Source organism: Lagopus leucura, unplaced genomic scaffold (assembly GCF_019238085.1).
Source record: "Lagopus leucura isolate 7727_CA_CO unplaced genomic scaffold, USGS_WTPT01 Super-Scaffold_100030, whole genome shotgun sequence".
Lineage (NCBI taxonomy): Eukaryota > Metazoa > Chordata > Aves > Galliformes > Phasianidae > Lagopus > Lagopus leucura.
In genome coordinates this window covers 5,078,864-5,100,201 of record NW_024962281.1, presented here as the reverse complement: position 1 = coordinate 5,100,201, position 21,338 = coordinate 5,078,864, and the positions used below count along the sequence as shown (strand labels likewise).

Below are 21,338 nucleotides of genomic sequence, written 5' to 3'. Positions count from 1 at the left end.
TGTAAATATGTGATTCATTTGTGAACGACTCCTAATGCAAAGCACACATCTTTCGAGCAAGGCCTGTGCTTGCTCACAGGATGAGGGTTTTCCTATAGGTTTTAAATCTGGGGGTGGATGTACTCATAATAAAAACACACTGACATTTTTCAGATGCCGGAGTTCGGCTTTATTTTATCAGAAAATGTAAATACGTCACTGCGAATCACGAGACGGCAGGAGAAATATTTTGCATGGCCCTCGTTCAAGGAGAGGCTCTTCTTTAATTACTCTTTGAAAACAAACACGGCTCCAGTGCAGGTCTTTGGGACAGCAGACGGGACACGTTCTGCTCCCAGCACCAGGCATGGTTGGGTGCAAGCAGGCTTTGGGATGGGGCTGCCCCCAGGGCAATGCCCCATGTGCGTCCTATCGCTGTGGGAGCCTTCGCCATCCTGCTGCAGTGAGAAATATTTGCATCATCTGGATTTCGCCTGCTGCCATATGGTGCTGAGACGCCTTTCTCCTGGGGCTGCTCTGTGTTCTGTGCCTTCTATTATTTATGGGGTGTGAGTGAGCCCCGAGCCCACAGTGCTGAGCTTGTGGCCAAACAGGAGCTGGTCCTTGGCACCGGGATGCTCTGTGTGCCATTGCACAGGACCGGCACCACCGGCATTAGTCCTGGCCCTGGGATGCAGAGCGTCACACGGTGCCCAGGAAGGACATGGGATGTGCTGAGGCATGGGGGTGTGTTGGGATGTGGAGATGGATGCACTGGGCTTGAGGTGCTCGGGGAGGCACCAAGCCCAGGGCTCCCCGTGTCCCTGCCATTGCCCGGCTGGCCGCAGCCGCTCCGGTCCTGGCCCTCGCCCAGTCTGGATTTCACTTCGTTTGCACATTTTCTGCAGACACGGGAGCTGGAAAACATCATCAGTGCCAAGGGCTGGGGCGAGGGGACGGGGCAGTGGGAGCCTTCCTCCTACCTGCACCGCAGGGCTGCGTGAGGCACATAGGCACACGTCCCTTTACTCTCTCAAGCACGGAGTCCGAGTCCCCATCCCACCTGATCCTGTTAATTAAGCAATGAACACTAAGCAGCAGCTGGTACCACCTGTGGCAGCTGACTGGGCGGGGGGGGGGGGGGGGGGCGGTGCACAGTCCTGGGTTGGATGGGAACAGGGGCTTCACGTCACCACAGGATCCCCCTTCTCCCACACACGTGCATTTTTGGGGGACACAGGGAAGCAAACCCCAGGGATCGGGGACAAGGTGCATGCTTGGGATTTGCTGCAGCAGAGCCCTAAATAAAACCCCTTATCCCTGTGGGCAGCTGCACTGCAGGCAGCCTCCCCCCCCAGCAGCCCTGCACATCGTTTGTCACTAGGACAGGTTTGAACAGAGCCCGCCGCTGCCCGGCTGGGATTCATTAAGCCTCAGCTTCGTTTCCTCCAGCGCTGTGCAGAGGCCGAGAGGGAGGGGGAAGGCAGCAGCCAGGAGGGTTTTGAGGCCCACGGGGCTGCAGGGGCCATATGCAACTGCCTGCCGTACAGCATGGTCAGATCCAGTGCTGGATGGCTGCTGCCACCTCGTGCATGGAGCTGAGCTGTGGGGCTGCTCCCACGCCACCTCCATCATCCCCAAACCCACCCCAAATGCTGTGAGCCACTGTGCCACGGGGATGGGAGCTCTCAGGGGGATGCTGGCACATATGGAGGTACAGGACAGCCTGGGTTGGGCACACGTGAGTCATGTGCTGGCAGTCCTTGCACGCATACCATGGCATCCTGTGTGCACCCACATGGCACAGGTGACAGCCTCCAAAAGGAGACCCCAACACAGCAGTCCTACATCTTGGGCACAACAGTGCTGCAGTGAGTGGGCGTGCAGTACCCTGTGCAGCTGCTCCAGGGAGAAGAGCAGGAGAAAAGGCAAAAGCACAGCAGCTAAAACCAGCGAACCCCATTTTATTAGCAGTTAGTTGAACAGGACCTTACATTAGTGACCGGGACACTCTGAACACAGCCCCAGAGATGGGCTCAGATGGAGCCAAGGGGGGCAGAGGGGAAGGGCAGACCCCACCCCTGTGGCCCCAGGCGTGGCTACAGAGGTTCATGCAAAACCCAAAGGCTGGGAAGCATCACCGCCATCCAGAACCAGATGGAATGGTGGGGCAGAGCTCCTCATCGCTGCCACTCTTCCCCTGCACTGCCCTGGCATTGCTCCATGTCCAGGCACTGCCAGGGCGCCGCAGGAGGGCAGCCAGGGGGACCCCAGCTCCCTTTCTCCAAGAATAAAACACAAAGGGGCCAAACGTCCCCCAGGCTGGAGAAAGCATTTGTCCTCACCCCACCTCCCCACACTGTACCATCAGGCCACCTCCGGCCGCTCCCCAGCAGTGCTGCAGACGCCTTGGTGGCACAAATGGTAGCGGGGTGCCCTTCACAAAGTGCCCCCACCCATCCCTACGTACCACCAGGGCTCGGCCTTTCTCCAGCCTCCAGCACACACACACCAGCAGCTTCATCCACAAGGAAACCTGGGCCCTTACCACATAAACCCATTACGGCTCAGTGTTGGCACTGCTACATACATGGATGCTCACACACTCATACACACACTCATACACGCACTCACACTCGTGCACTCACCACCAGGGCAGCCAGAGCCAGGGATGGGAGAAAACTTGCAAAGCCCACATGAAAGGAGGCAGCTCCTGCACATCACCATGACAAGTATAAAGACACATCTCCAGTGGGGAAGACTCCCATTATTTCCCCACTGACCTCTGTCCACCTCCCATGTAACAGCCAAACAGACCACGTAAAACCCTCAGGGTTTAGGTACAAATTCTGGCACTGAAGAAAAAAAAAACAAAACAAACAACCCCCTGCAAAATCAGAACGAAACAAACCCTCCCCCCATGCCCCAACATTATTAAAATACTTTAGCTTTTAATATTCAAGAGGTTTGAAGTTCTCAGCATCCTTCCAACTGCCGTTAGCCCAAAGTCTGCCTCGTCTCCCCGAGGGCCCACGCTCCTGTGAGCTGTGTTGGGTGCGTGCCGGAGGCCACCAGGCACCTCTGGGCTTTACCACAGGAAACACCACAATTGTAAAACATTGCAGAGCAGGTGAGGGTCTGGGAGAACCCCCATCCCCTTCTCCTACTTGACAGCGGTCCCACCGCATCGCCCATGGACTGGGAAGAGGTTCAGATTGAAAACGAATGAAGATGAGCAAAGAAATAGCATCCGTATCTCTGAAACAAGAAGACACCTTTTTCTTTTCAGGTGTTTTTAGAGCTGGGCTTTAGAGGAATCCAGCAAACCCCCACTTCCTGCTGCTGCGCTGGGTAGCAGGACGAGGTCTGGGTCACTTGGTGCACTGTCTCTCCACCAGCTCCTTTCTTCTGCTACAGCTCTGCACAAGTCACCTCCAGTGCACCCAAAGCTGCTCCTCTGTCACCAGCTGAGGAGGTGCAGAACGGCTCCAACGCTGCTCACAGCCCAGGGGACTTAGGGTCTGTTTTGAGCAGAGAAAGAGGGAATTTGTGCCAATTCCCTGTTTCTTCCATCAAAGCGGGACAGGAAAGGACCTCACCATCAGGTTTGGGAATTAAAAAGATAAAAACAAAACAGAATGGATGTGGGGCAGACGGAGAGGTCGCAGCGCTGGGACCACAGAGTCAGGCCAGCACCCAGCAGCCTTTAACACAGCCATCCTGCTCGAGGGCTCCAGCATCCCCTCGAAGGCTGCAGCTGGATATTGCTTAGGGATGTGATCGCAGGGCGACAGCTACCTGGTGCTCTGCAGCTCTTCCCGCAGCCAGGTGGGCAGCGTCTGCCCCATTTTGTACAGCAGCTTGGAGAGCTCGATGTTATGGTCCCTGTAATAGTCCCGCAGGAAGGCCCGTGACTGCAACGGGAGAACGGAGATACGGGTTAACAGAACAGACTGCTTGTGGTAGGAATGCTAAGTCACTGCCCGAAACAGTGATTGAGCACCTGGTGGGAAGGCAGGCCCAATCCAGGGGAGCTCAGGTGTATGCGGTGCACCTGAGTGACCAGAAGGGATGGAGCCAGGATCCACCCACCCCTCCCCACACCTCATTTAAGGGCTGGTAGTAGAGACAAGGGTGCTTCTTGTTGGAGATCTCTGCCTATCTGAGGCCTTCCAAAGGTAAGCAGCTTTTTTTTCCTTTATTTCTGTAGCTGCTGCCTTTGGGCTCGTTCTCATTTGCTGTAACTAAAGACTTTGCCACCCTACTGTTGTCATGGTACTTTCCATCCTATTACAGCATTACAATGCTGCATCCAGATCCAACCTTAGCCTTCCTTTGCTACAGCCCCATTCTGTGTCTAGGATACCATATCAGGATGCCCCACTGAGGCTTTCTGCATACTCACATCTGAATCCATCTCAGGGTACTTCCTCCCTTTGCTCTTCCCCAAGCATTTGGTTTTGCCTCCTTCTAGAAGCTGACACCAGAATCCTTTCTTTGGGTCAAACCTGCAAAGAGACAGCTCTGCCTCACCCTGCCTGCCAACCCAGGGCACCCTGCCCCAGCCTTGATCAACAGTAATGCACTTCCCTGGGATATACAAGCTGGCTGGCAGACAAGTGTTGCTGCAGAAGTGCTGCTCTGGAACCTATTTTTAATTTGCAGCCCAGCTAACATCTCATTATTGACCAACCTGCACAACAGGTTTACCATACAGCTGCACCATAAGCAGCCTGACAGAACTCATTTATTTATTACTTACACTGCCCTGCTATGAGAAAGCATGGGAGTCTGTGTGGGCTTTCATTATAACCTTCTCTGGCACTTCCAGTTCTGAATATTCTCAGGAGCTCCTCATCGCCTGAGCCCAAATTTAGAGTGACCAAACACAAAGGTAAGACAGGCACAGAAGTAAACTAAATTTTTTTAGGAGCTCTGAAGGCTTCTGCTTCCTATGGTGGGCTTTATTCTCTGAAATGCTCCTGTGAAGGTGCCACACAGTAAGCACCAAAAGCAGGTCTGAGGGTGCTGCCCTGGAAAGCTTTGTGCTCCTGAGTTTCCCTTGAAGTAAAAGGGAGCAACCCCTGATCTCTGCCCTCTGGAACACAGCAGGTGCTTTCCAGGCTGAGGAGTAAGGAAAGCTCAAGGTGGGACTTACGCCAGGGTCTTGTGGTAATCGATGAAGTTGGTCACACCTAGGAATTTCTGGACTGTTTCCATCACTTTGGCAGGTTCTGTTCGGAGCAGCTTGCCGTCCAGGACGAGAATCTGCAAGAAGGAAGGCAGGGCTTTGAGCTCTCACCTCCTGCTGGCTCTCAGCCCTGCTCTCCTGGGGCAAAACAACACCTTCTCTGCATATTTTGCCATGTCAGAGCTAAATTTGCCATGAGCTTGCGGAGGGTTCCCTTTCTAATGCCAACAGTGAACATGTGCCCAGGTGTTCACTTACACTAGGTGTTGGAAAATTGAATGCAAGTTGAAGTCAGAGCCAGGATTTATCCAGGACAAAATCAGAGCTTTAGCTCAGGGCTGTCTAACCCACAGAGAGTCAGGATTATATTACAGCAATTACGCCAGAAGTACACAATTAATAGACTTTATAAGGTTGAGTGATGATGGAAAAATCATTCAGCTGAGCAGAATCACCCAATGTAGCCCATACCCTGGCAGCAGCACGCTCTCCCCTTCCACGCAGGTCACAGCAGGGCTGGGATCTAACCCCAATTTCCCTTATGGACAGCTTGAAGCCAGGGGCACCTTGGCCTGCTATTTTTGTCCTGCTCTGGTGCTGCATTGATGCTTTTCAGGAGAGTGAGGCATCAGGGCTGCCCTCCCTACCTGGTTGGCATGGTAGCTGTTCAGCCAGCGCTCGATGTGGGTGGCATACCAGCCTGGCACCAGGCAGCGGTTCTGCAGGGTCCGCAGCTTTGCAGCAGCCTCAGGCCCAGCTGTGATCACCTCGTGGAAGGTGTACTTCAGGGCGACCGGGTCGTCGTGGGCTCGCTGATGCTGTCAAACATGAGCAAAACAGGTTCCTGAGGCAGCCAAGAATGGACACCAACTGGACCCGAACCCCAGGTTGCCTGCGAAGCACTACAGCCTCCCAAGAGATCAAAGTTGCCCCTGACCCAACAGGGAACTGGGCAAGAGGAGGGTTGGGTGGCTCACCTGATACCAGGAGTAGGCTCGATCTGCAGGGTTGATGAGGATTGTGATGACTTTGGCCTTAGAGAGCAGGGCTGCAGCTCGCCGAGGAGCCACTTCTGAGTCAAAGTAGTTGGCACTTTTTTCAAAGTAGAAGTCAGAGGTGGTGTTGGAGGGGATGGGGAAAAACTCCATGTACCTGAGGAAAGGCACAGCGTGAGGCAAGTGGACAGGTATTGTAACATATCCCCAGCAACCTTCTTTGCAGGTAGCAGTCTCCTGACACTTTGTACCAAGCACTGCAGGTGGTCAGAGAAAGACAAACTCTGGCCACCAGACAGAGCTGCTGTTGTCATGAGCGTGACCCTGCATGGAGCAGAGCGTGCAGTGGTCCCCAGCTCCTTAGACACGAGACTGACAGCCTCAAGGCAGCCTTGCTCCCACTCCCCAAGAAATTAGTGCTCCCAATCTGTCCTCGTGACAGGGAGATGCAGGCTGACCTACCAGTCTATGCCCTTGTGATAGTTGTGTCCATTGAAGAACTGTATCTCCTCAAAGGTCTCTGAGCTGGGGTAGTTGCTGCTCAGGTCCGGGTGCATCCCCAAGAAGAGATAAAGGGCAGTTGTTCCTTCAGACAGAGAAAATAAGAGCTGACAGGACTAATTTCCCTTCCTGCTTTGCATGAGAGAGGCTCCTTGAGGATGTGGGGAACCCAGCAAGCCTCTTGCCATGCTCACAGCCCTGAGGGTGAAGGGATGTACCTGTTTTTTGAGGCCCAATGATGAGGAGCTTTGGGAATCGGTCACAAGTCTTTTCTTTGGACCAAATGTCTTTGTGACGCTTGTCTTCACAGGGATCCTGAAACACAGAGCAGGACGGTTGGAGACAAGGCAGCCTGGGAGGGAAGCTGTGTGGCTGCTTAGTTTCCCTGCATGCTGGCCATGCAAAGGTCTAGGTTTATTTCCAGGTCCTTGAAGCAAATTCTGTCCTAGCACCACCTGCGGAACCATAAAGAAGCAAAAAATCACTGCTTTTCCACAGGATCGCAGGAACATTTAGGTTGGAAAGGACCTGAAGAGGTCATAAAGCCTGCTTAGAGCAAGGCTGGCTTTATCTCATTTCCCTCTCCCCAGCACAGACAGAAAACGGGGCTGCTGTCTCCATTCCTTCTGCACAAGGCATACCTGCCACAGAGGGTCCTTCTCCTCAGAGAAGATCTGGAAGTATTTCTGTGCCAGCTGCACAGGTGGCAACGTCTGCAGCTTCAGGTTGGTCCAGGAGTTGAGGAAGCGGATGAGGTGTTTGAAGGTGTACAAACCCAGGCGGTCATTGCCATAATTGGACAAATGGGTCATGAAGATGCTGATCTGAGGTAGAGGATGGAGCAGGGGTTAGCAGGACCTCACCCAGCCGCCATCCTGCACTCACAGCCCTCTGCTCCAGCTGAGTGCCCTGGGGATGCTGCCTGCAGCAGCAGCAGGGGGACAGCTCTGCAGGAGGTGCCATCCATGTGTCCCCAGGCAGCAGTACTCACAGGGTTGAGGAGCACTGTCAGGAACAGTTCACCTCCATTGATGATCTTGTCCAGCTCACTGGAGCCACCAGGGTATTCGTTGTAGAAGATGGTGTGTGTGAAGAGGCCACAGGTTTGTCGGGGGAGGACCTGGGGAGGAAGAAAGATAGGTCTGGAGCAGGTGGAGGAGCCAGGGCAATGAAAAAGCCACACAGCCCCTTCTCCCAGGTTCAAAAAAGGTTCTCAACCTCTCAAAGGTCAGGACATCAGCTCCACTACCCCCTGACTTGAATTCTGCTATTCTCAAGGGATGTAGATGAACAGATGGGGAGGCCACAAAGTGTCCTCATTAAAGTTCTACTGTGCAGGACTAGCAAACATGAAGAGAATGCAATCCTATCAAATCAACAGTCTCCTTTGGCTGAAGCCAAAATAGCCAAGCCATCCAGAAACCACAAATCAAAGTTTTGGTGGAGGAGGCAGAGAAGAAAAAGCATCAGAGATAACAGCTGGCCACCTACCATGATGCCATTGTGGATGAAGCCACGGCGATAGCGAGCAGGTTTCAGGTGGGGGTATTCTTCTGTGCTCGTGACTTTGATTGACCAAACCTGCTTCCAAGCTTCATACAACTGCACGTGGACAGGGTAGACACCGGAGTGGTGGGGGGCCACTGCATACCCCATGTCAGTGGGGATGCCATGCTCCTACAGGAAAGAGATTGGAGATTGGGTGACTAGGGAGAACCCAGAACCACCAGCTGCCAGCTCAACACAGTCTCCCCCAAGGATTGTCCCTTCCCAACCATGAACAGTCCACCTGTGTCTTGATGAGCACTAAGAGCTGGGCTGTTCTCATGCATCTTCCCCTAAGCAAGGCTGCCTCCAGAAAAAGGAGTTCAACAGAAGATTTGTTGGGTGGACACTTGCTCCTTTTGGAGTCATTTTTGCTTTCATGAAGAAGTCAGCAGCAGCAAAGCTTATTGGTGAAGATTGTGCAGAGACAACTATATGGGACTGCAAATTGATTTATATCAGTAGATACAAAGCAACTTGGAAATTTTCAGCTGAATACCTGCCCATCTCTTCTAGCACAAGCAGAAATGTTCTAGTGTCACGCCTTAATTAATTAACAGGGAATGAATTCAAGTTAGACGAAGAGCCATCTCTCAGACTACCAGATCCAATTATTATTGCTAGGCCTGACTTTAATAGACTTGGATTTGAGACAACTGTGAGCAAATCAGTTGATCACAGCATGACTTGGTGTCAATGCTGACTTTCTGTAGGCCAGATAAAGGACCTTCCAGGAGGATGGACAATCTCCAACCAAGCCAAAGGTCAGAGCTCGCCCTTACAAAGAAAATGAGTCCCTCGACAACTCAGCCTGCAGAGGGAGTTTCTAGCAGTGTGATCCTTGCAGGCACAGCCGCTCTGACCCCACTCCAGGATGCCACATGGGCCAGCTTCAGTGCAACACCAAACCACAGCGTGCTAAACGTAAACCTCAGGCTTGGTTAAAATCCAGCACACAAACCCAAGCGATTGCTGCCTTCTGTAGTGCTGTGGGTTTGATCTCTGCATTCCCATGAATGCTGCCTCAGAGCAGGCAGCAGCACTGGCACAGCTGCAGCCACACAGCTGGAGTGGAACAACACACGGACAGCATTTCCCAGTCAGCAGGCACTCGGGCAGCTCATTGTGACAGAGGCACGTTGGCTGGTGTGGATAAGTATTTTTGCTCCGAGCACTAGTGTACAAATGGATTTAACCGCTGAGTTACAAAGGCAGGGTGCTGAGCTTCAGAAGATCCTCATCCCAAATTTACACCCAGGCAGAGGGGGTTCCTAAGGCTCATTGTCATCAGCTCCCTCTGCTCCAGCAAATAGAGACTGTCATCCTGGGAATTAAAGCTCTGTCCAAGGAGTTCGGAGATCAGCCTAGTGACTACAGGAGGCCAAACCTATTCTCTTTGATTTCTCAGCCTACAAAGGCCTATTCGCACCCCCTCATCCCATCCTCCCCCCATTAAAAGCATCCCCACCGGCGGCATCTTACTCACGACAGCGAATTTCTTGTTTAAGGTCATCTGCTCAGCAAGAACCGACTGGTTGTGGAAGAGGTGAGGCTGCATGTGGCTCCACATGTGTGGGAACCACCAGAACTCCCTCACATAGGACAGCAGCAGATCGTCACCTTCATCCTCGGCATCAGTACCTGCAGGGACAACACCTGTTTGTCACTGCAGTGTATGCAGAGCTGCATAGGGTGTCCCTGGGATGAATGAGCTTTCTATACAGAGGTAAGAGGACAGATACAAGGTCCTAGCATGGGGTGCCAGCTCCAAGGAGCTCTCTCAGGGGGAGTGGGAAAGCTCCTGGAAGTGATTTGCCCCATGAACACCTCACCTCTGCTAGCTAGGCAGACTGCTGTGCAGCATAGCCTGGCCCAGGGACTCTTGCAGCCCTGACATCAGTAATGCACTGATGCATGAAGTGATGCCTTACTCTCCTCACCTGTGTGGAAGAATTTCCCTGAGTATCCCAGGTTGAAAGTGAAATTTGGGATATGGGTGCGCAGCTCGTTCTGTGTGTCAAACAGCGCCTGCGAGAGGGAAAGAGAAAGCAAAATATCCTCAGTCAGCAGCAGCAGGGGACAGCTTCATAACCAGGCCTCTAGCAAAGCCCATATTAAGGCAAGAACCCGTGCCTCTAAGCTCTCTGGAGAAGAGACTCCCATAAGGAGAATGCTCTGAGGACAGGGAAACTCACCCCTACAGTAAGAAACATCCCATCCCTCACCCTAGTCCCAGGTACCCCCTGCCCATCCAGCCAGACTCTAACAGCAGCACCTTGACATCTTCCACCTTCATGCGAGTGCCCTCCTTGCCCACAAATATATCATCAATGTCCACCAGGATGTAACGATCGAGGGGCAGGGAGAGCCTTTTCCCTGTCAGGAAGGAGACGGCATCCACAAAGACCAGCTTGTGCAGCCAGAAGTTGAGGTTGTTGCCAAAAAGCACCCTCTGGATGCCATCGTGGAGGCCCAGGTCCTGCATCACTGTGGTGTGCAGCGCTGCATCCACGCTCATATGTGGGATTGACTCGGCTGACTTGGTCTTGGCCAGCAGGACGGGCTCGTAGGTGGAGTGGTTGGACTGGAAAACCGTCCAGTCCTCACCGGGGAGCACACCCTTCTCCACCTCGCTGGGCCTGGTGATGTACAGGAGGGGTGACTTGGGGTTGATGCTGCAGTCCTTCAGCGCCAGGTTGGAGTGGAGGAAGAGGGGGAAGCCCTTCAGCTGTGCGCTCAGCAGGCTGTTCTCATTGGCCTGTGAGGAAAGAAAAGTGTTAAATGAGACAAGACAGAAGCTTGGTTGGGGGACTGGTGGAGAGGAGCAGCCTACCACCCATTCACAAACAGCTCCAGCCCACCCAAGGCTACAGCCCTCACTCTGCACTCCAGACACTGGGGTCCCTCTCCTATTTGTTGCCCAAATGTGGGATGCCCTCACCTGCAGCCACCTGCAAATCTGCATTTCCGTTCCCTGCTCTCCTCCTGCAGCACTCTAACAGGACAAGACAGTCAAGGAGAACCTGCAGAAGGACAGCCCTGGGCCAAACTCCTCCTGACATCAACACCTGTGGCCACACGGGCTCCACTCAACCTCAGCCCCTACCACGTAGGCTCAGCTCATCCCACACAGCCCCATACCTTGAAGAAGCCAATGATGCCCACGCCGTACTCCACGCAGTACTTGTCCAGCAGCTCCCGATTCCAGGCGTCCAGGTTGACGTATTTGAGGATGTTCTCATAAATGATGAGTGCAAAGCGTCCCCGGTCTTTGTCAGTCAATGTGGGCATGTCCCCCTTTCCAGGGGCAATCTCTGTTCTGTACTTGAAGCGGCTCGACTCCAGAATGGCCACAATCTCCTGACCCAGCTGGGAGTAGAGGCTCTCCACAAACACCAGCACCAATGGGTCTGTGCGGGAGGAATCGGCCACTTTGAGGGCCTTCAGTGGGAGCAAGCGGGAAGGGGCAACCTTGGGTTCATCACAGTCCGGCCCTGGCACATCCCCCGAGGGCTCCAAGCCCCTTTTCCACCCATATAAATAATATGCTGAGACAAAAACACTGAGCAGGCAGAATGCGAAGAGCAGGAGCAGCACGACCTGGGGAGATACCTGTCGGATACCCCTCCGGGCCTTTGCCAGCACAGTCATCCTTGCATCCACAGGCAAGTTGGGGCCCCCTCCCCTGCCCTCTCGAGCCCCAGGGGAGGGGAAGAAATGAACACCACCACAAAAAAAAAAGGGAAAACAAACTGGAATTATACTGATAATAAATTAAAATACTAGCAGGGCGCCTGTGTGCACACAGGGTTTCTCCCCTCCAGCAGTCCAGCGTCTCTCGCCGTCCGCTTCATGTCACCATGGCAAACGTGCTGAGAGTCCCTGTCCACAGCCGAAATCCCATGGCCTCAGTGGGGCGAGGGGGCAGCGGGAGGCCTCGGTGTGGGTCTGGGCAGACATGCAGGCATGGCGGCTCCCTGGGGTGCCTCGCTCCAGCAGCTCCACATGCAGCCCTGTAAGAGAGGGGAGGTGAGCTCAGGCACAGTGTGGCTTGGCTTTCTACAAGTGCTCTCTCACTGAGTTGCCGGCATGCTGGGGCCTGTGGCCAGCGTGCCAGGACAGGATGCACGTGTGCTGCATGCCCTGGGTGCCCAGCGGGGGTAGGAGCGTTCATGGCCCCCCCACGGGCCCCCAGGGCTCTGTGAGCCCGCAGAGCCCTTCCAACAAGCAGCCCTGCTCCTCCCTTCCCTGCTGCGAGCATGTGGCCCACACCCTTTTATTTTGCACGGGCTCCAAGGCTTTGCAAACGTATTCACCACAAGCAGCATCGGGGCAGAGCTCACACATTCGTGCTGTGATGAAGGTCCGTCGGGGCACAACGTCCCTGAGCCGCGCCGCCCTCCGGCACAATGCACTCGTGGGACACGGCTGGTGGCAGGGGAGGGCTGTGGGCAGGAGGCCAGCCAAGGTCAGTGAGACAAACCTTCTTCTGAGGGAAAAGCCAAGGCCAGCAGGAGCGTCCACGTGGAGCCAGAAGGACCTTGGGATTGTTTTTCTTTTCTCTGTGAAAGGCCAACTTGAAAAAGGGAGAAAAAAGAGCAGACGCCACTTGCTGGTGAGTAGGTCCTCCTGGGGCACCAGCCTGCTACTGGCTGGGCAGAGCTCTCTACACACAGCCCCCGGGTGCTGTGAGAAGGAGTTTGTGCAATCAAAGCATTACAGGGGATTGGGAGAGAGATAAAAATAGAGCTCTGGCATCCCGGCCGCAGTGGCAGACATAGAGAAGGGATCTGTCCCTCACCCCTGCCCTTGGCATGGCTCAACCCTGCCCAGAGACAACCCGAAAGGGCAGCCCAGCCCCTTGCTTTCACACCTCGCAGGGTGCTGGGACTATTCATAGCTCCCTTGGGAGCCCTTCCCCAAAGGTCTGGGCTGGGAGCATAGCTGTGCAGGGCTGCACAAGCGTGGAGCGGCTGGACAAATATAATCCAGACAATAATGGGATTAAATGTGGCCATCTGAGGAGTAACCAACCTATAATCCATCTCAGTGGGTTACAGGCTGCGACTTTGCAGGGTAATCCTGTCATTCCTGCCCTTACCTGCAGCAAGGTCTGCTCCATGCCCGTGCTGCACCCCTCTTTCCACACCTCCGAGCACAGCAGAATAAAGGAAAAAAAGCCAAAAAGCGCTGTGTGCATTAAGGGAAAATCCATCCTCCCTGACAAACCAGGGAGAGCTGCGAACACGCCTCCAAGCATCACATCCTGAACGCAGCACCCCATTCCCCATGAACCACATTCCCTTATCAGGAGGGCAACGCAAACACCGGTGCTGCCGTGTTCCCATGGCTACCGGCAGGGAAGTGACAGCCAGTGGATGGGGCATCACCACGGCAGGTGACAGCGGCTGGGGCTGTGCATCCATCCATCAGTGCTTGTCAGCAGACAGGCAGGTGCGTTTGGGAGCAGGGGACAGGCAGCTCCCACGGCCACAGGGTTTGGTCTGAGAACAAAAGTCCCAGAAACCAGCAATTTTGTTGTATTTTTTGCGAAACAAAAATGTGAACGTGATAATAAAACAGAAAAAAATAACCTCCAGAAGAGCTGGCGAAGTGGCAGCGGGAGTCAAACTTCCTTTTAACCTGATTTCAGAAGCTGCTCAGGTGCCTCTTAAAACCACAGTGGTTACCTTAAAAGACACCAGCTGAAAACTACAGCCGGAGCACCACATGCAGCCCTCGAGTCCCAGAAACACCGTGCTGCGCCGACCAATGCTAAGCCGGAGCAGCACAGAAAGGATCCCAGGAGGAAAAGCTGCTACCAGTACCCTTTTCTCTTTGATTTTTGTCCAAGCTCATTGCTTGGGCTCTCCTGGAAGCCCATGTTCCTGAAGCTGAGCCTGCCACGCTCCCCACTGTGCCTGCAGCTCAGCAAACCCACCTCCGCTCGCTGTGCGCAGGAAACCTCTCGCCTTCCCAGCCTCAAAGCACGGCTTCTGCAGCGCAGCCGAGCTCTGCTCCCACAGTGGTAACACAGCAAGGCACTGAAAGGGTCTATGAAAAAGGAGGGGTGAGGGCATAGGGCGGAAGACACAAAGCTCCCCATGAGGAGCACCCTGCTGCAGGCTGCCGGCCGGCTTAGGGCCAGCGGTTGTAATCCGGGAGGCTGACAAACAGCATCAGCATCACAGCAGCTTCTCCAGCACGGCCACACACCTGCCCGAGCCACGGCCATGCAGTGCAGGACAAGCACCCTACAGCTTTGCTCTCCTGCAGCGCATCCTCTGCTGCCACCTTCCCACAGCAGCACATGCTCCCTGGTGCATCCCTGCCTGCCACAGCTGTTCCTGGTGGGCAGGGAGGTGGGACAGCTCTGCCTGAGCTCACTGGCCACCTGAGATTTGTTTATTTTTTTCTCCCAGGTAGAAATGGGGAGAAACTGCCAGAAAGCAGGGTAGAGGGAAGGGAAGCTTCCCATTGCCAGCTGGACAGCCCAGGGATGGAGATGCTGGTACTTCCCAGCTGGAAAACCAGAGAGGGACCAGGGGATGAAGCCACTTCCATCACCAGCACACAGTGCTCTCCCTTTAACTCCCAGTGGGATTTGCAGGGATGCGATGGGAGGATTAAATATAAGAAAGGAAGTGCAAATAGATCTGGAGGAAAGAGAAGGGCTGATCGGTCCCAGTAGACACACACAGCAGTGTTGATTTATCAGCAGTACAACAGGTCCAGCCACAGGTGCATGCAGCAAAGATCAACGTGGTTCACAAGCCAAATAAATCATCTATCCCAGCACAGGATGCGAGCTCAAATCACTGATGTGACATGGCCAAGGGGAGCTGGATGCTGCTATCACCCGCTGTCCCGGAATGCTCAGAGAACTGCAGGCACATCCCTAAGTGGTGGGGCTGCTGAAGTTGTGGGGTGCTGTGTAAGTGCTTACCAGCAGGGCTACGTCTCCCCTCAATGGGAAGAACCTGAGATGGGAATGTGCTCCCCAGAGCCACGGCCCTGCTTGGCAGAGAGCTGCCATGCGTAAGCAAGCTGGCGGGGTTAAGCCCAGATGGACAAGGATTTAGAGGAACGACATACGACTGTGTTGCTTAGCTCAGCAATTCACTTTGCTTGCTCCATCACTTCCCTTCGCACATCCAAGCTTTGGTCAACCCCTCTGAGCTCTCAGACAAGCAAGGCAGACGCTATTCTTTGGCCACCCTGGAATGTCCATCCCCAGCAGGACTGCAATGCCACCCTGGCCGTGCCCCATCTCTCCTGCATCTCACACAGCCTTGCCAGCATCCCGAGCGGTCACTGCCCAGGCAGCCCTGGGAATCGTGGGCTACCTGCAGAAGATGCACAAAGCCAGCCTAAATGATTATTAATAGGTTTGAATTCCCTCTACAGGGAATTTCCCCTCTCTCTGTTGGTAATATTTAGATCTTAAACCATTGAACTAAGCACATCCTTAGAGAGGAGATTAATGCCATCATATTATTCAAGACACAACCGCGAGCTTAAGACAGGAGAGCGCGCATTAGAAATGAAGAAGTAACCAGCGTGAGAAATCTCCCTTTAAACATTCACTTCTGCATCACTGCTTTATCAGCCACTGATTGCTGAAGGCTTTTCCCCAGCTGGGTGGAATGCTGGCTGTGGGGAAGCCGCTCCAGCAGCCCCGTGCCACTTTTGGTACAAACAGTCCCATTTCGGCCAACCTGGCCCTGGCTCTTCCCGAGGTGACCTGCAGGGCTGCTCGCTATCAGAGCAGTTTTATAATGCTGGATCAGGAATGCCTTAGCAGTAGATTACATGGGCTTCTTAAGTACTTAGCAAACAGTAGTTACAACATGCCAGGGATAAAAACAAAGTGCTTACCGGCAGGGCCACGGCCCCAGCCCAGCTATCCTAAGGACAGCAGCATGGTTTTGCCCATCGCAGTATCCCAAAGATATGAAATAAAGGATGAGCACACCGACGTGCAGCCCCAAGCTTGGGGTGCCAGGGATGTGCTTGATGTGATAGACTGAGCAGCAGCAAACAAGAGAGCATTGGGAAAATGCACCTCAGATCCACCAAGGGTCTGGGCAGCAGGACCATCGGGGTGAACCACTGTGGCCAGAGCAAGCCCACCCTCCTGCCCGAGCTGCCAGACGAATGATGCACCCAGCAGAAATGGTCAAAGTGCTTCCCATAAAGAAGTTATTTTTGGCCACAGTGTCTGGCTCTGAAAGAGACATTTTTCACCCAGACAGCCCCGTTAACGCTTGGGTTTTACTGGAAAAGATAGAAGTAGCGTTTTGCTCAGGTTTCCTACAAAACCAGTCGTGAAAATGTTTCTCTTCTCAGAGTGGGAAGGGAAAGGCAAGTTTTGGTGCAGTGTTTTTTGCCCTTGAAGCCTCAGGAACACCCTCATTCATGAGGAATTGGGAAGCGGAGCTTGGGGAATTCTCCCGAACCTTAATTGAAAGAGACGCTTAACGAGGAGAGTTTCTTTTGTCTGTTAATTGAAACAGGTTCTTACTGACAAAACTCGCCGTGAATTTTAAGTGGGCTCACAGGGGGGAAAAACAATCCCCTCAATGAATCCGATTTTACTGCTCTGAAATGTGCCATGACAATTCTTCTGGTCCTCCAAGCGTCCGAGAGCCATTCTGGATAAGCAAGGTCTGAAGTTCAAGCATCATCAGAAAGAAAAAAGAGTGAAGGAAGGGAACCTTATATGAAGTTTAATATACAGGGGTAGGCAAGGAGCCACAGGCTGCAGTGTCACCTGCTCACTGTGCGGGGACACCAACCCAAATATACACCCCCTTGAGAAGGCCCCAGTGCCACCTTTTGCTACTTGCAACGCTTCGCTCAACCAGATTTTTGCTGGTCCTGTTGCAAACGGAGGGGGAGGGAAGGCTTAGCTTAGCTGCAGAACGTGGATCATGCAGCACACCCCCAAAAATCTACAGCCCCTCGGCCAAGCAACGTCCCCAGTCTGCTGCTGCTGCCCAGGCAGCACCACTGGAGCCACTGGTACAGAGCAGCTGCTTCTTTTTCTTGACAGCTTCCCATGACGAGGAATTTGACATCTGCAGGAGACCAGCCTCAACCAGTTGCAGAAGAACCACCAGCTGTTCAGGGAACAGCAGGCCTCCCCGCCATACACTAATCTGGCCCCAAAATGTCACTTTTGCAAATGAGCGTCCATAGAAGTGCAGTGCAAACTAACTGAAAGCATCCCTGGGAACCACTCAGGGCTGCAGCGAGCCCCTCGGTGCCCAGGACTGGAAGCAAAGGCTGTGGCACTGTGCAAGCTGCCCCCTCCTCGAGGGGCTCTGGAGATGCTCCCTCTGCTCCCATCCGTCCTGCTTTGGCTGAGGGCAGCCCCTGAGTGCTCACAGTGTGTGTGGGATTAGGAGTGCAGTGTCCAACGCCCGCAGTGGGTGCAGGCATGCCCTGGTGTTGGCTCTTGATGGCCGATGCTTGGGGATGCTGCCTCCAAGGTCAGGGCCAGGCCAGGCAGAGGTCGGATCTTTTCTTAGATCAATGAATGCAGTTGGAAAACCCGGCATGACCCAGACAGGAGGCACTCCTCATGTCCCAGAGCACATCTGTTTTTTCCTAAAGGTATTAGCTGGGCTAATAAAAGGTATTACTTCTCCAGACAAACTTTGCCACCCTTCAAAAGTACCCGAGGCTGTCACGCTCTCCAGCCCCGCAGAAGCACAGGCAGCAGGTGCAGAGCATGGCAGATGCTTGCAAGCTGTGGTGCTCCCTTCCATCGGGGCAAGGCAGGAAGGAGCTGACCCCTATGGGGAGGACATGTCCCAGCCAAGCAGCTCCAGCCCCAGCCTGCAGCCACATGCAGGATTTACGGTTCAGTATTGATTCATCTGCTGCAAGCCCTGCCATTACAGTCGATGGCTTTTGCAGGAAAACAATATGAATCATAAGCTACGGGCTGCCCTCTCCCTGCATCCGCGCTGCGTGACTCACCCGACATTTCCAGGGGTCCTGCAGCAACAGCTGCTCTGCTGCTCCACAGAGATGGGTGCATGGTGCTTAGAACACGCTCACATGGGGACCAAGCGTGCACAGCCCCCCAGCCCCAAAATCTGCAACGGTCCCCAAGGAAGCAGCACTGAACATCGCCTCCTCCCAAACCCCACAGACACATCCTCCTCTCCCCATCCCTGGTTCTAAAGCCATCTGTGCACAAGGGACAGCACGCTGTAGAAATGCAAAAAGAGACACCTCAGCCAGAAATAGCCCATTACCCAAGGAGCCCAAGGGTCCTGAGCTCCAAAAAGTCCATTCAAGCAGGGTAGGAACACACATTAGATAGATTGGAAACCATAGCCTTTCATGACCATAAAGCAATTGCAAGATATAGGACCTTAATAACTTGTTTCTCTCTGCTTTGAGCCCTAACATAATTCTAGCAAGACTTAAGTCAACAGTCAAAACTAAAAGAGATGAAAGAAAATAATAAAGTCCACACAGAAGATAAAATCTCAAAACCAACCAATGCCTTATGACCAACCCCACTCAATGACCCCACACTGCACACAGCCGAAGAGCAGCTACTGCCCAATGGCCACACACCAGGCAGCACCTTGCTACCCAGCTCCCCTCATCTCAACTTACAATCATGAAGAGACAGCTAACAATGTAATTTTCCTGGAGAAGCAACTCCATGGAGCTGTCACTAAAGGATTGTGTCTGCCTTGCACAGGGGAAGCCCTGATACCCAGCACAGCCCTCAGCTCACCAGGACAGCAACCCTCTATCCCCTGCAGGGGTTTGGGCAACCAGAGATGTCCCCAAAACCAGAGAGAAGCAACCTGCAGGCAGAGGGGCAGGTGCTGCTGGTGACACTGCTGCAGCAGGGACGCACTCGGCTGTGCAGTGTTTCACCACGACACGTTCATGAAAAAGATATTAATCATTCTCCAGGCTCCAGCCTAGTTTCTGACTTGCGAGGCATCTTTTTCTTCTTCTGTTTAAATTACCACCAACAGAGCATTAACATACATCCTGTTTTAAAGTACTGACAGCTCGACACGGAAAGAAAAGGGGAAAAAAAAACGAAGCAGCTCACAGTCTGCTTAACAGGGATGGGTTTCCCATCCCCACCAAAACAAAAACAAAGCAACCCCACCAGCTTCCCAAAGTGAACGGGAAAGGCTTTGCGTGCCTGAGCTTTCTGGCCCTGGGGATGCACAACAGGGGAATGCTCTATGGCTTTGCAGGTGGGACGGCACGGCCAACAGCAGTGTGGGCACCTGTGGGATGGGAGCCTGGGGGTGAGCTCAGGTGATCCCGGGGACACACGGGCATCCAGAGCCACAAGCATCGCTGTGTCCTTCTTGGTTATTGCCAAAACAAGCTCTGTCACAGAGGGAAGATACTCGGCCACCCCACCAGAAGCCAGCAAGGTTATTTTCCTGTCTTATCAAGCCACGCACGTTTTTTTCTATTGTTTAATTTCCTTCTTCTCCACCCACAGCAAGTTCACTCAGAAGCAAGAAACTTATTTCCTACTGAATCCGTCCTGGTTGTTTTATTTGGAAAACAACGACTTCCTCCGCTGCGGCCCCGTGTGCAGCTGATGGAGTGGGCACAGCGCTCATCTCCTGGTTCGCACCTCAGTCCCGGGTGAGCCAGCTCAGCCCCAGTTAAAAAAACAACACAACGCCCTAGAGATTAAAGTAACAAAGATGCAGCTCTGTCGCAGGAAAAGCCGCTGCGTGAAGGCTGTCAGTAACAAGGCGGTGCTGCGAAGCGCTGAGCACAGGGAGAAGCAGCCACACAGCAGCACCAGTGGGAGCGTGGGAAGGGAAAATCCCTGCTTGCAGGAGGCTGCAATGATGGGAGCCAGTCCAGGGGGAGCACAAGCCTTCCCGGTGACACTGCTGGAATGCCAGGCAGGGGACAACCTGCCTGCACAAAGGCAAAGGTGGAGTCAAATAACAAAAGACTTGGGCTGGGGGATGGATACAGCTATACATTAAAGCTCCAGGAGTTCGCTGGCAGCTGAGTAAGTGCAAGGATTTCTTCTAGAGGGGATTATAAGGTGCTTTATGGAGACTCAAGACACTCCAAGGAGTGGACCATTACAGCAGTTCTTGGCTGTGCTGTTTGGATCTCCTTTAATCCTTTATTATTTTTAATTAATGCCGTTTATGATCCTCATGAGCAGGGACACTCCAACCTACCCCCATGCCGAGCTCAGCTCTGACTTTCAGAGGCCATGTGCACCCACTGCGTGCAGTACTTGGTGCCATGCAGAGCCTGGGAGCTTTCAGCACACAACACCAGGCAGCTACACAGCACATACCTCTTCTCCTCCTCTCCCAGAGCCCCCAGAGTCGCTTACTGAGGGATGGAAAGCTTGAAAGGTGTTGAGGGACCTGATGGACCACGAGCTTGACGGAGATGAGGGTCAGATGGAAGTCCCACGGTGCTGCTACCACCTCCAGCGAGCAGCTGACTCACCCTGGACATCCTGGGAAGATCCGACAGCAGCAAGCAACAGGAGCATCTTCATGAGAGGCCCGGGTTCCCAATGGGCGGCACGGGTCGGGCAGCAGGGAGGGCACCGGGCACGGCGTGCCAGCAGCGTGGGAGGGCGGGGAGACCGGCAGCCGCGCCCGGGGGCGCAGCGATCATCGGCAGGCGACCCCGGTGCTCCCCAGGTGAGCGCGGAGCCGGGGCGGAGGCACGGCGCTCCCAGCGCCCCAAACGAGCGAGACGGAGCCCACCGCCGCCAGCACCTCCCCGACCCCGGAGCTCCCGCCCGGCCCGCGGCAGGCGGCACGGCGCGGCCCCGGGCCTCCGGCGTGCAGCCGGGCTCGGCCTCGCGACTCCGGGTCCCACCGAGCGGCGGCACCAGGCCGGGGCTCCGCATCCCCCGTGCCGCGCCGCCGCCTCCCGCCCGCAGCCCTTTGTCTGCGGCCCCGCTCCGCCGCCGCCCCGCCTCGCTCGGATCTCCGCTCGCTCCCTACCTGCATGCCCCGCCGAGGGCCCCGCTCCGGCTCCGCTCCGCCCCGCCGCTGCCCGAGCGCCGCGCCGCCAGGCCGCCGCCGCCGCTCGGCTCGGCCCGGCCCGTCCGGCAACCCCGCCCCGCCAACGGC

At 54.4% G+C, this 21,338-nt stretch overlaps 1 protein-coding gene across 9 annotated transcripts; it reads right to left on the bottom strand.

Annotated features, from left to right (window-relative positions):
- Positions 1-1,923: 1,923 nt before the first annotated feature.
- On the bottom strand, positions 1,924-21,263 carry NDST1 (N-deacetylase and N-sulfotransferase 1). Of its 9 annotated transcripts, none has more exons than XM_042881446.1 (16): positions 21,210-21,263; positions 11,353-20,710; positions 10,487-10,969; positions 10,152-10,239; positions 9,698-9,852; positions 8,158-8,343; positions 7,658-7,786; positions 7,308-7,490; positions 6,885-6,981; positions 6,628-6,751; positions 6,148-6,322; positions 5,818-5,988; positions 5,138-5,247; positions 4,385-4,487; positions 3,778-3,893; positions 1,924-3,500 (listed from the first exon to the last, which is right to left on the bottom strand). In XM_042881446.1, the coding sequence occupies exons 2-16, from the start codon at positions 11,860-11,862 to the stop codon at positions 3,494-3,496; spliced, it is 2,637 nt and encodes an 878-aa protein (XP_042737380.1). In that variant the 5' UTR covers positions 11,863-20,710; positions 21,210-21,263; the 3' UTR covers positions 1,924-3,493. The 9 variants fall into 9 exon arrangements, with proteins under 9 accessions (XP_042737380.1, XP_042737388.1, XP_042737382.1 ...); XM_042881454.1 differs by having other exon boundaries at positions 11,353-12,224; positions 21,210-21,228; XM_042881448.1 differs by lacking the exon at positions 21,210-21,263 and having other exon boundaries at positions 11,353-12,224; positions 12,555-20,822.
- Between the last annotated feature and the right edge of the window lie 75 nt (positions 21,264-21,338).

Bases quoted from the DNA above. Each gene is read 5' to 3' on its own strand.
- NDST1 (XM_042881446.1), bottom strand. From the start codon at position 11,862: ATGACTGTGCTGGCAAAGGCCCGGAGGGGTATCCGACAGGTATCTCCC. The intron at 7,787-8,157 runs GTAGGTGGCCAG...CTTCCTCCCCAG, and splicing joins TCATCCACAATGGCATCATG to GTCCTCCCCCGACAAACCTG. The intron at 5,248-5,817 runs GTAGGGAGGGCA...TCCTTCTTGCAG, and splicing joins ACAGCTACCATGCCAACCAG to ATTCTCGTCCTGGACGGCAA.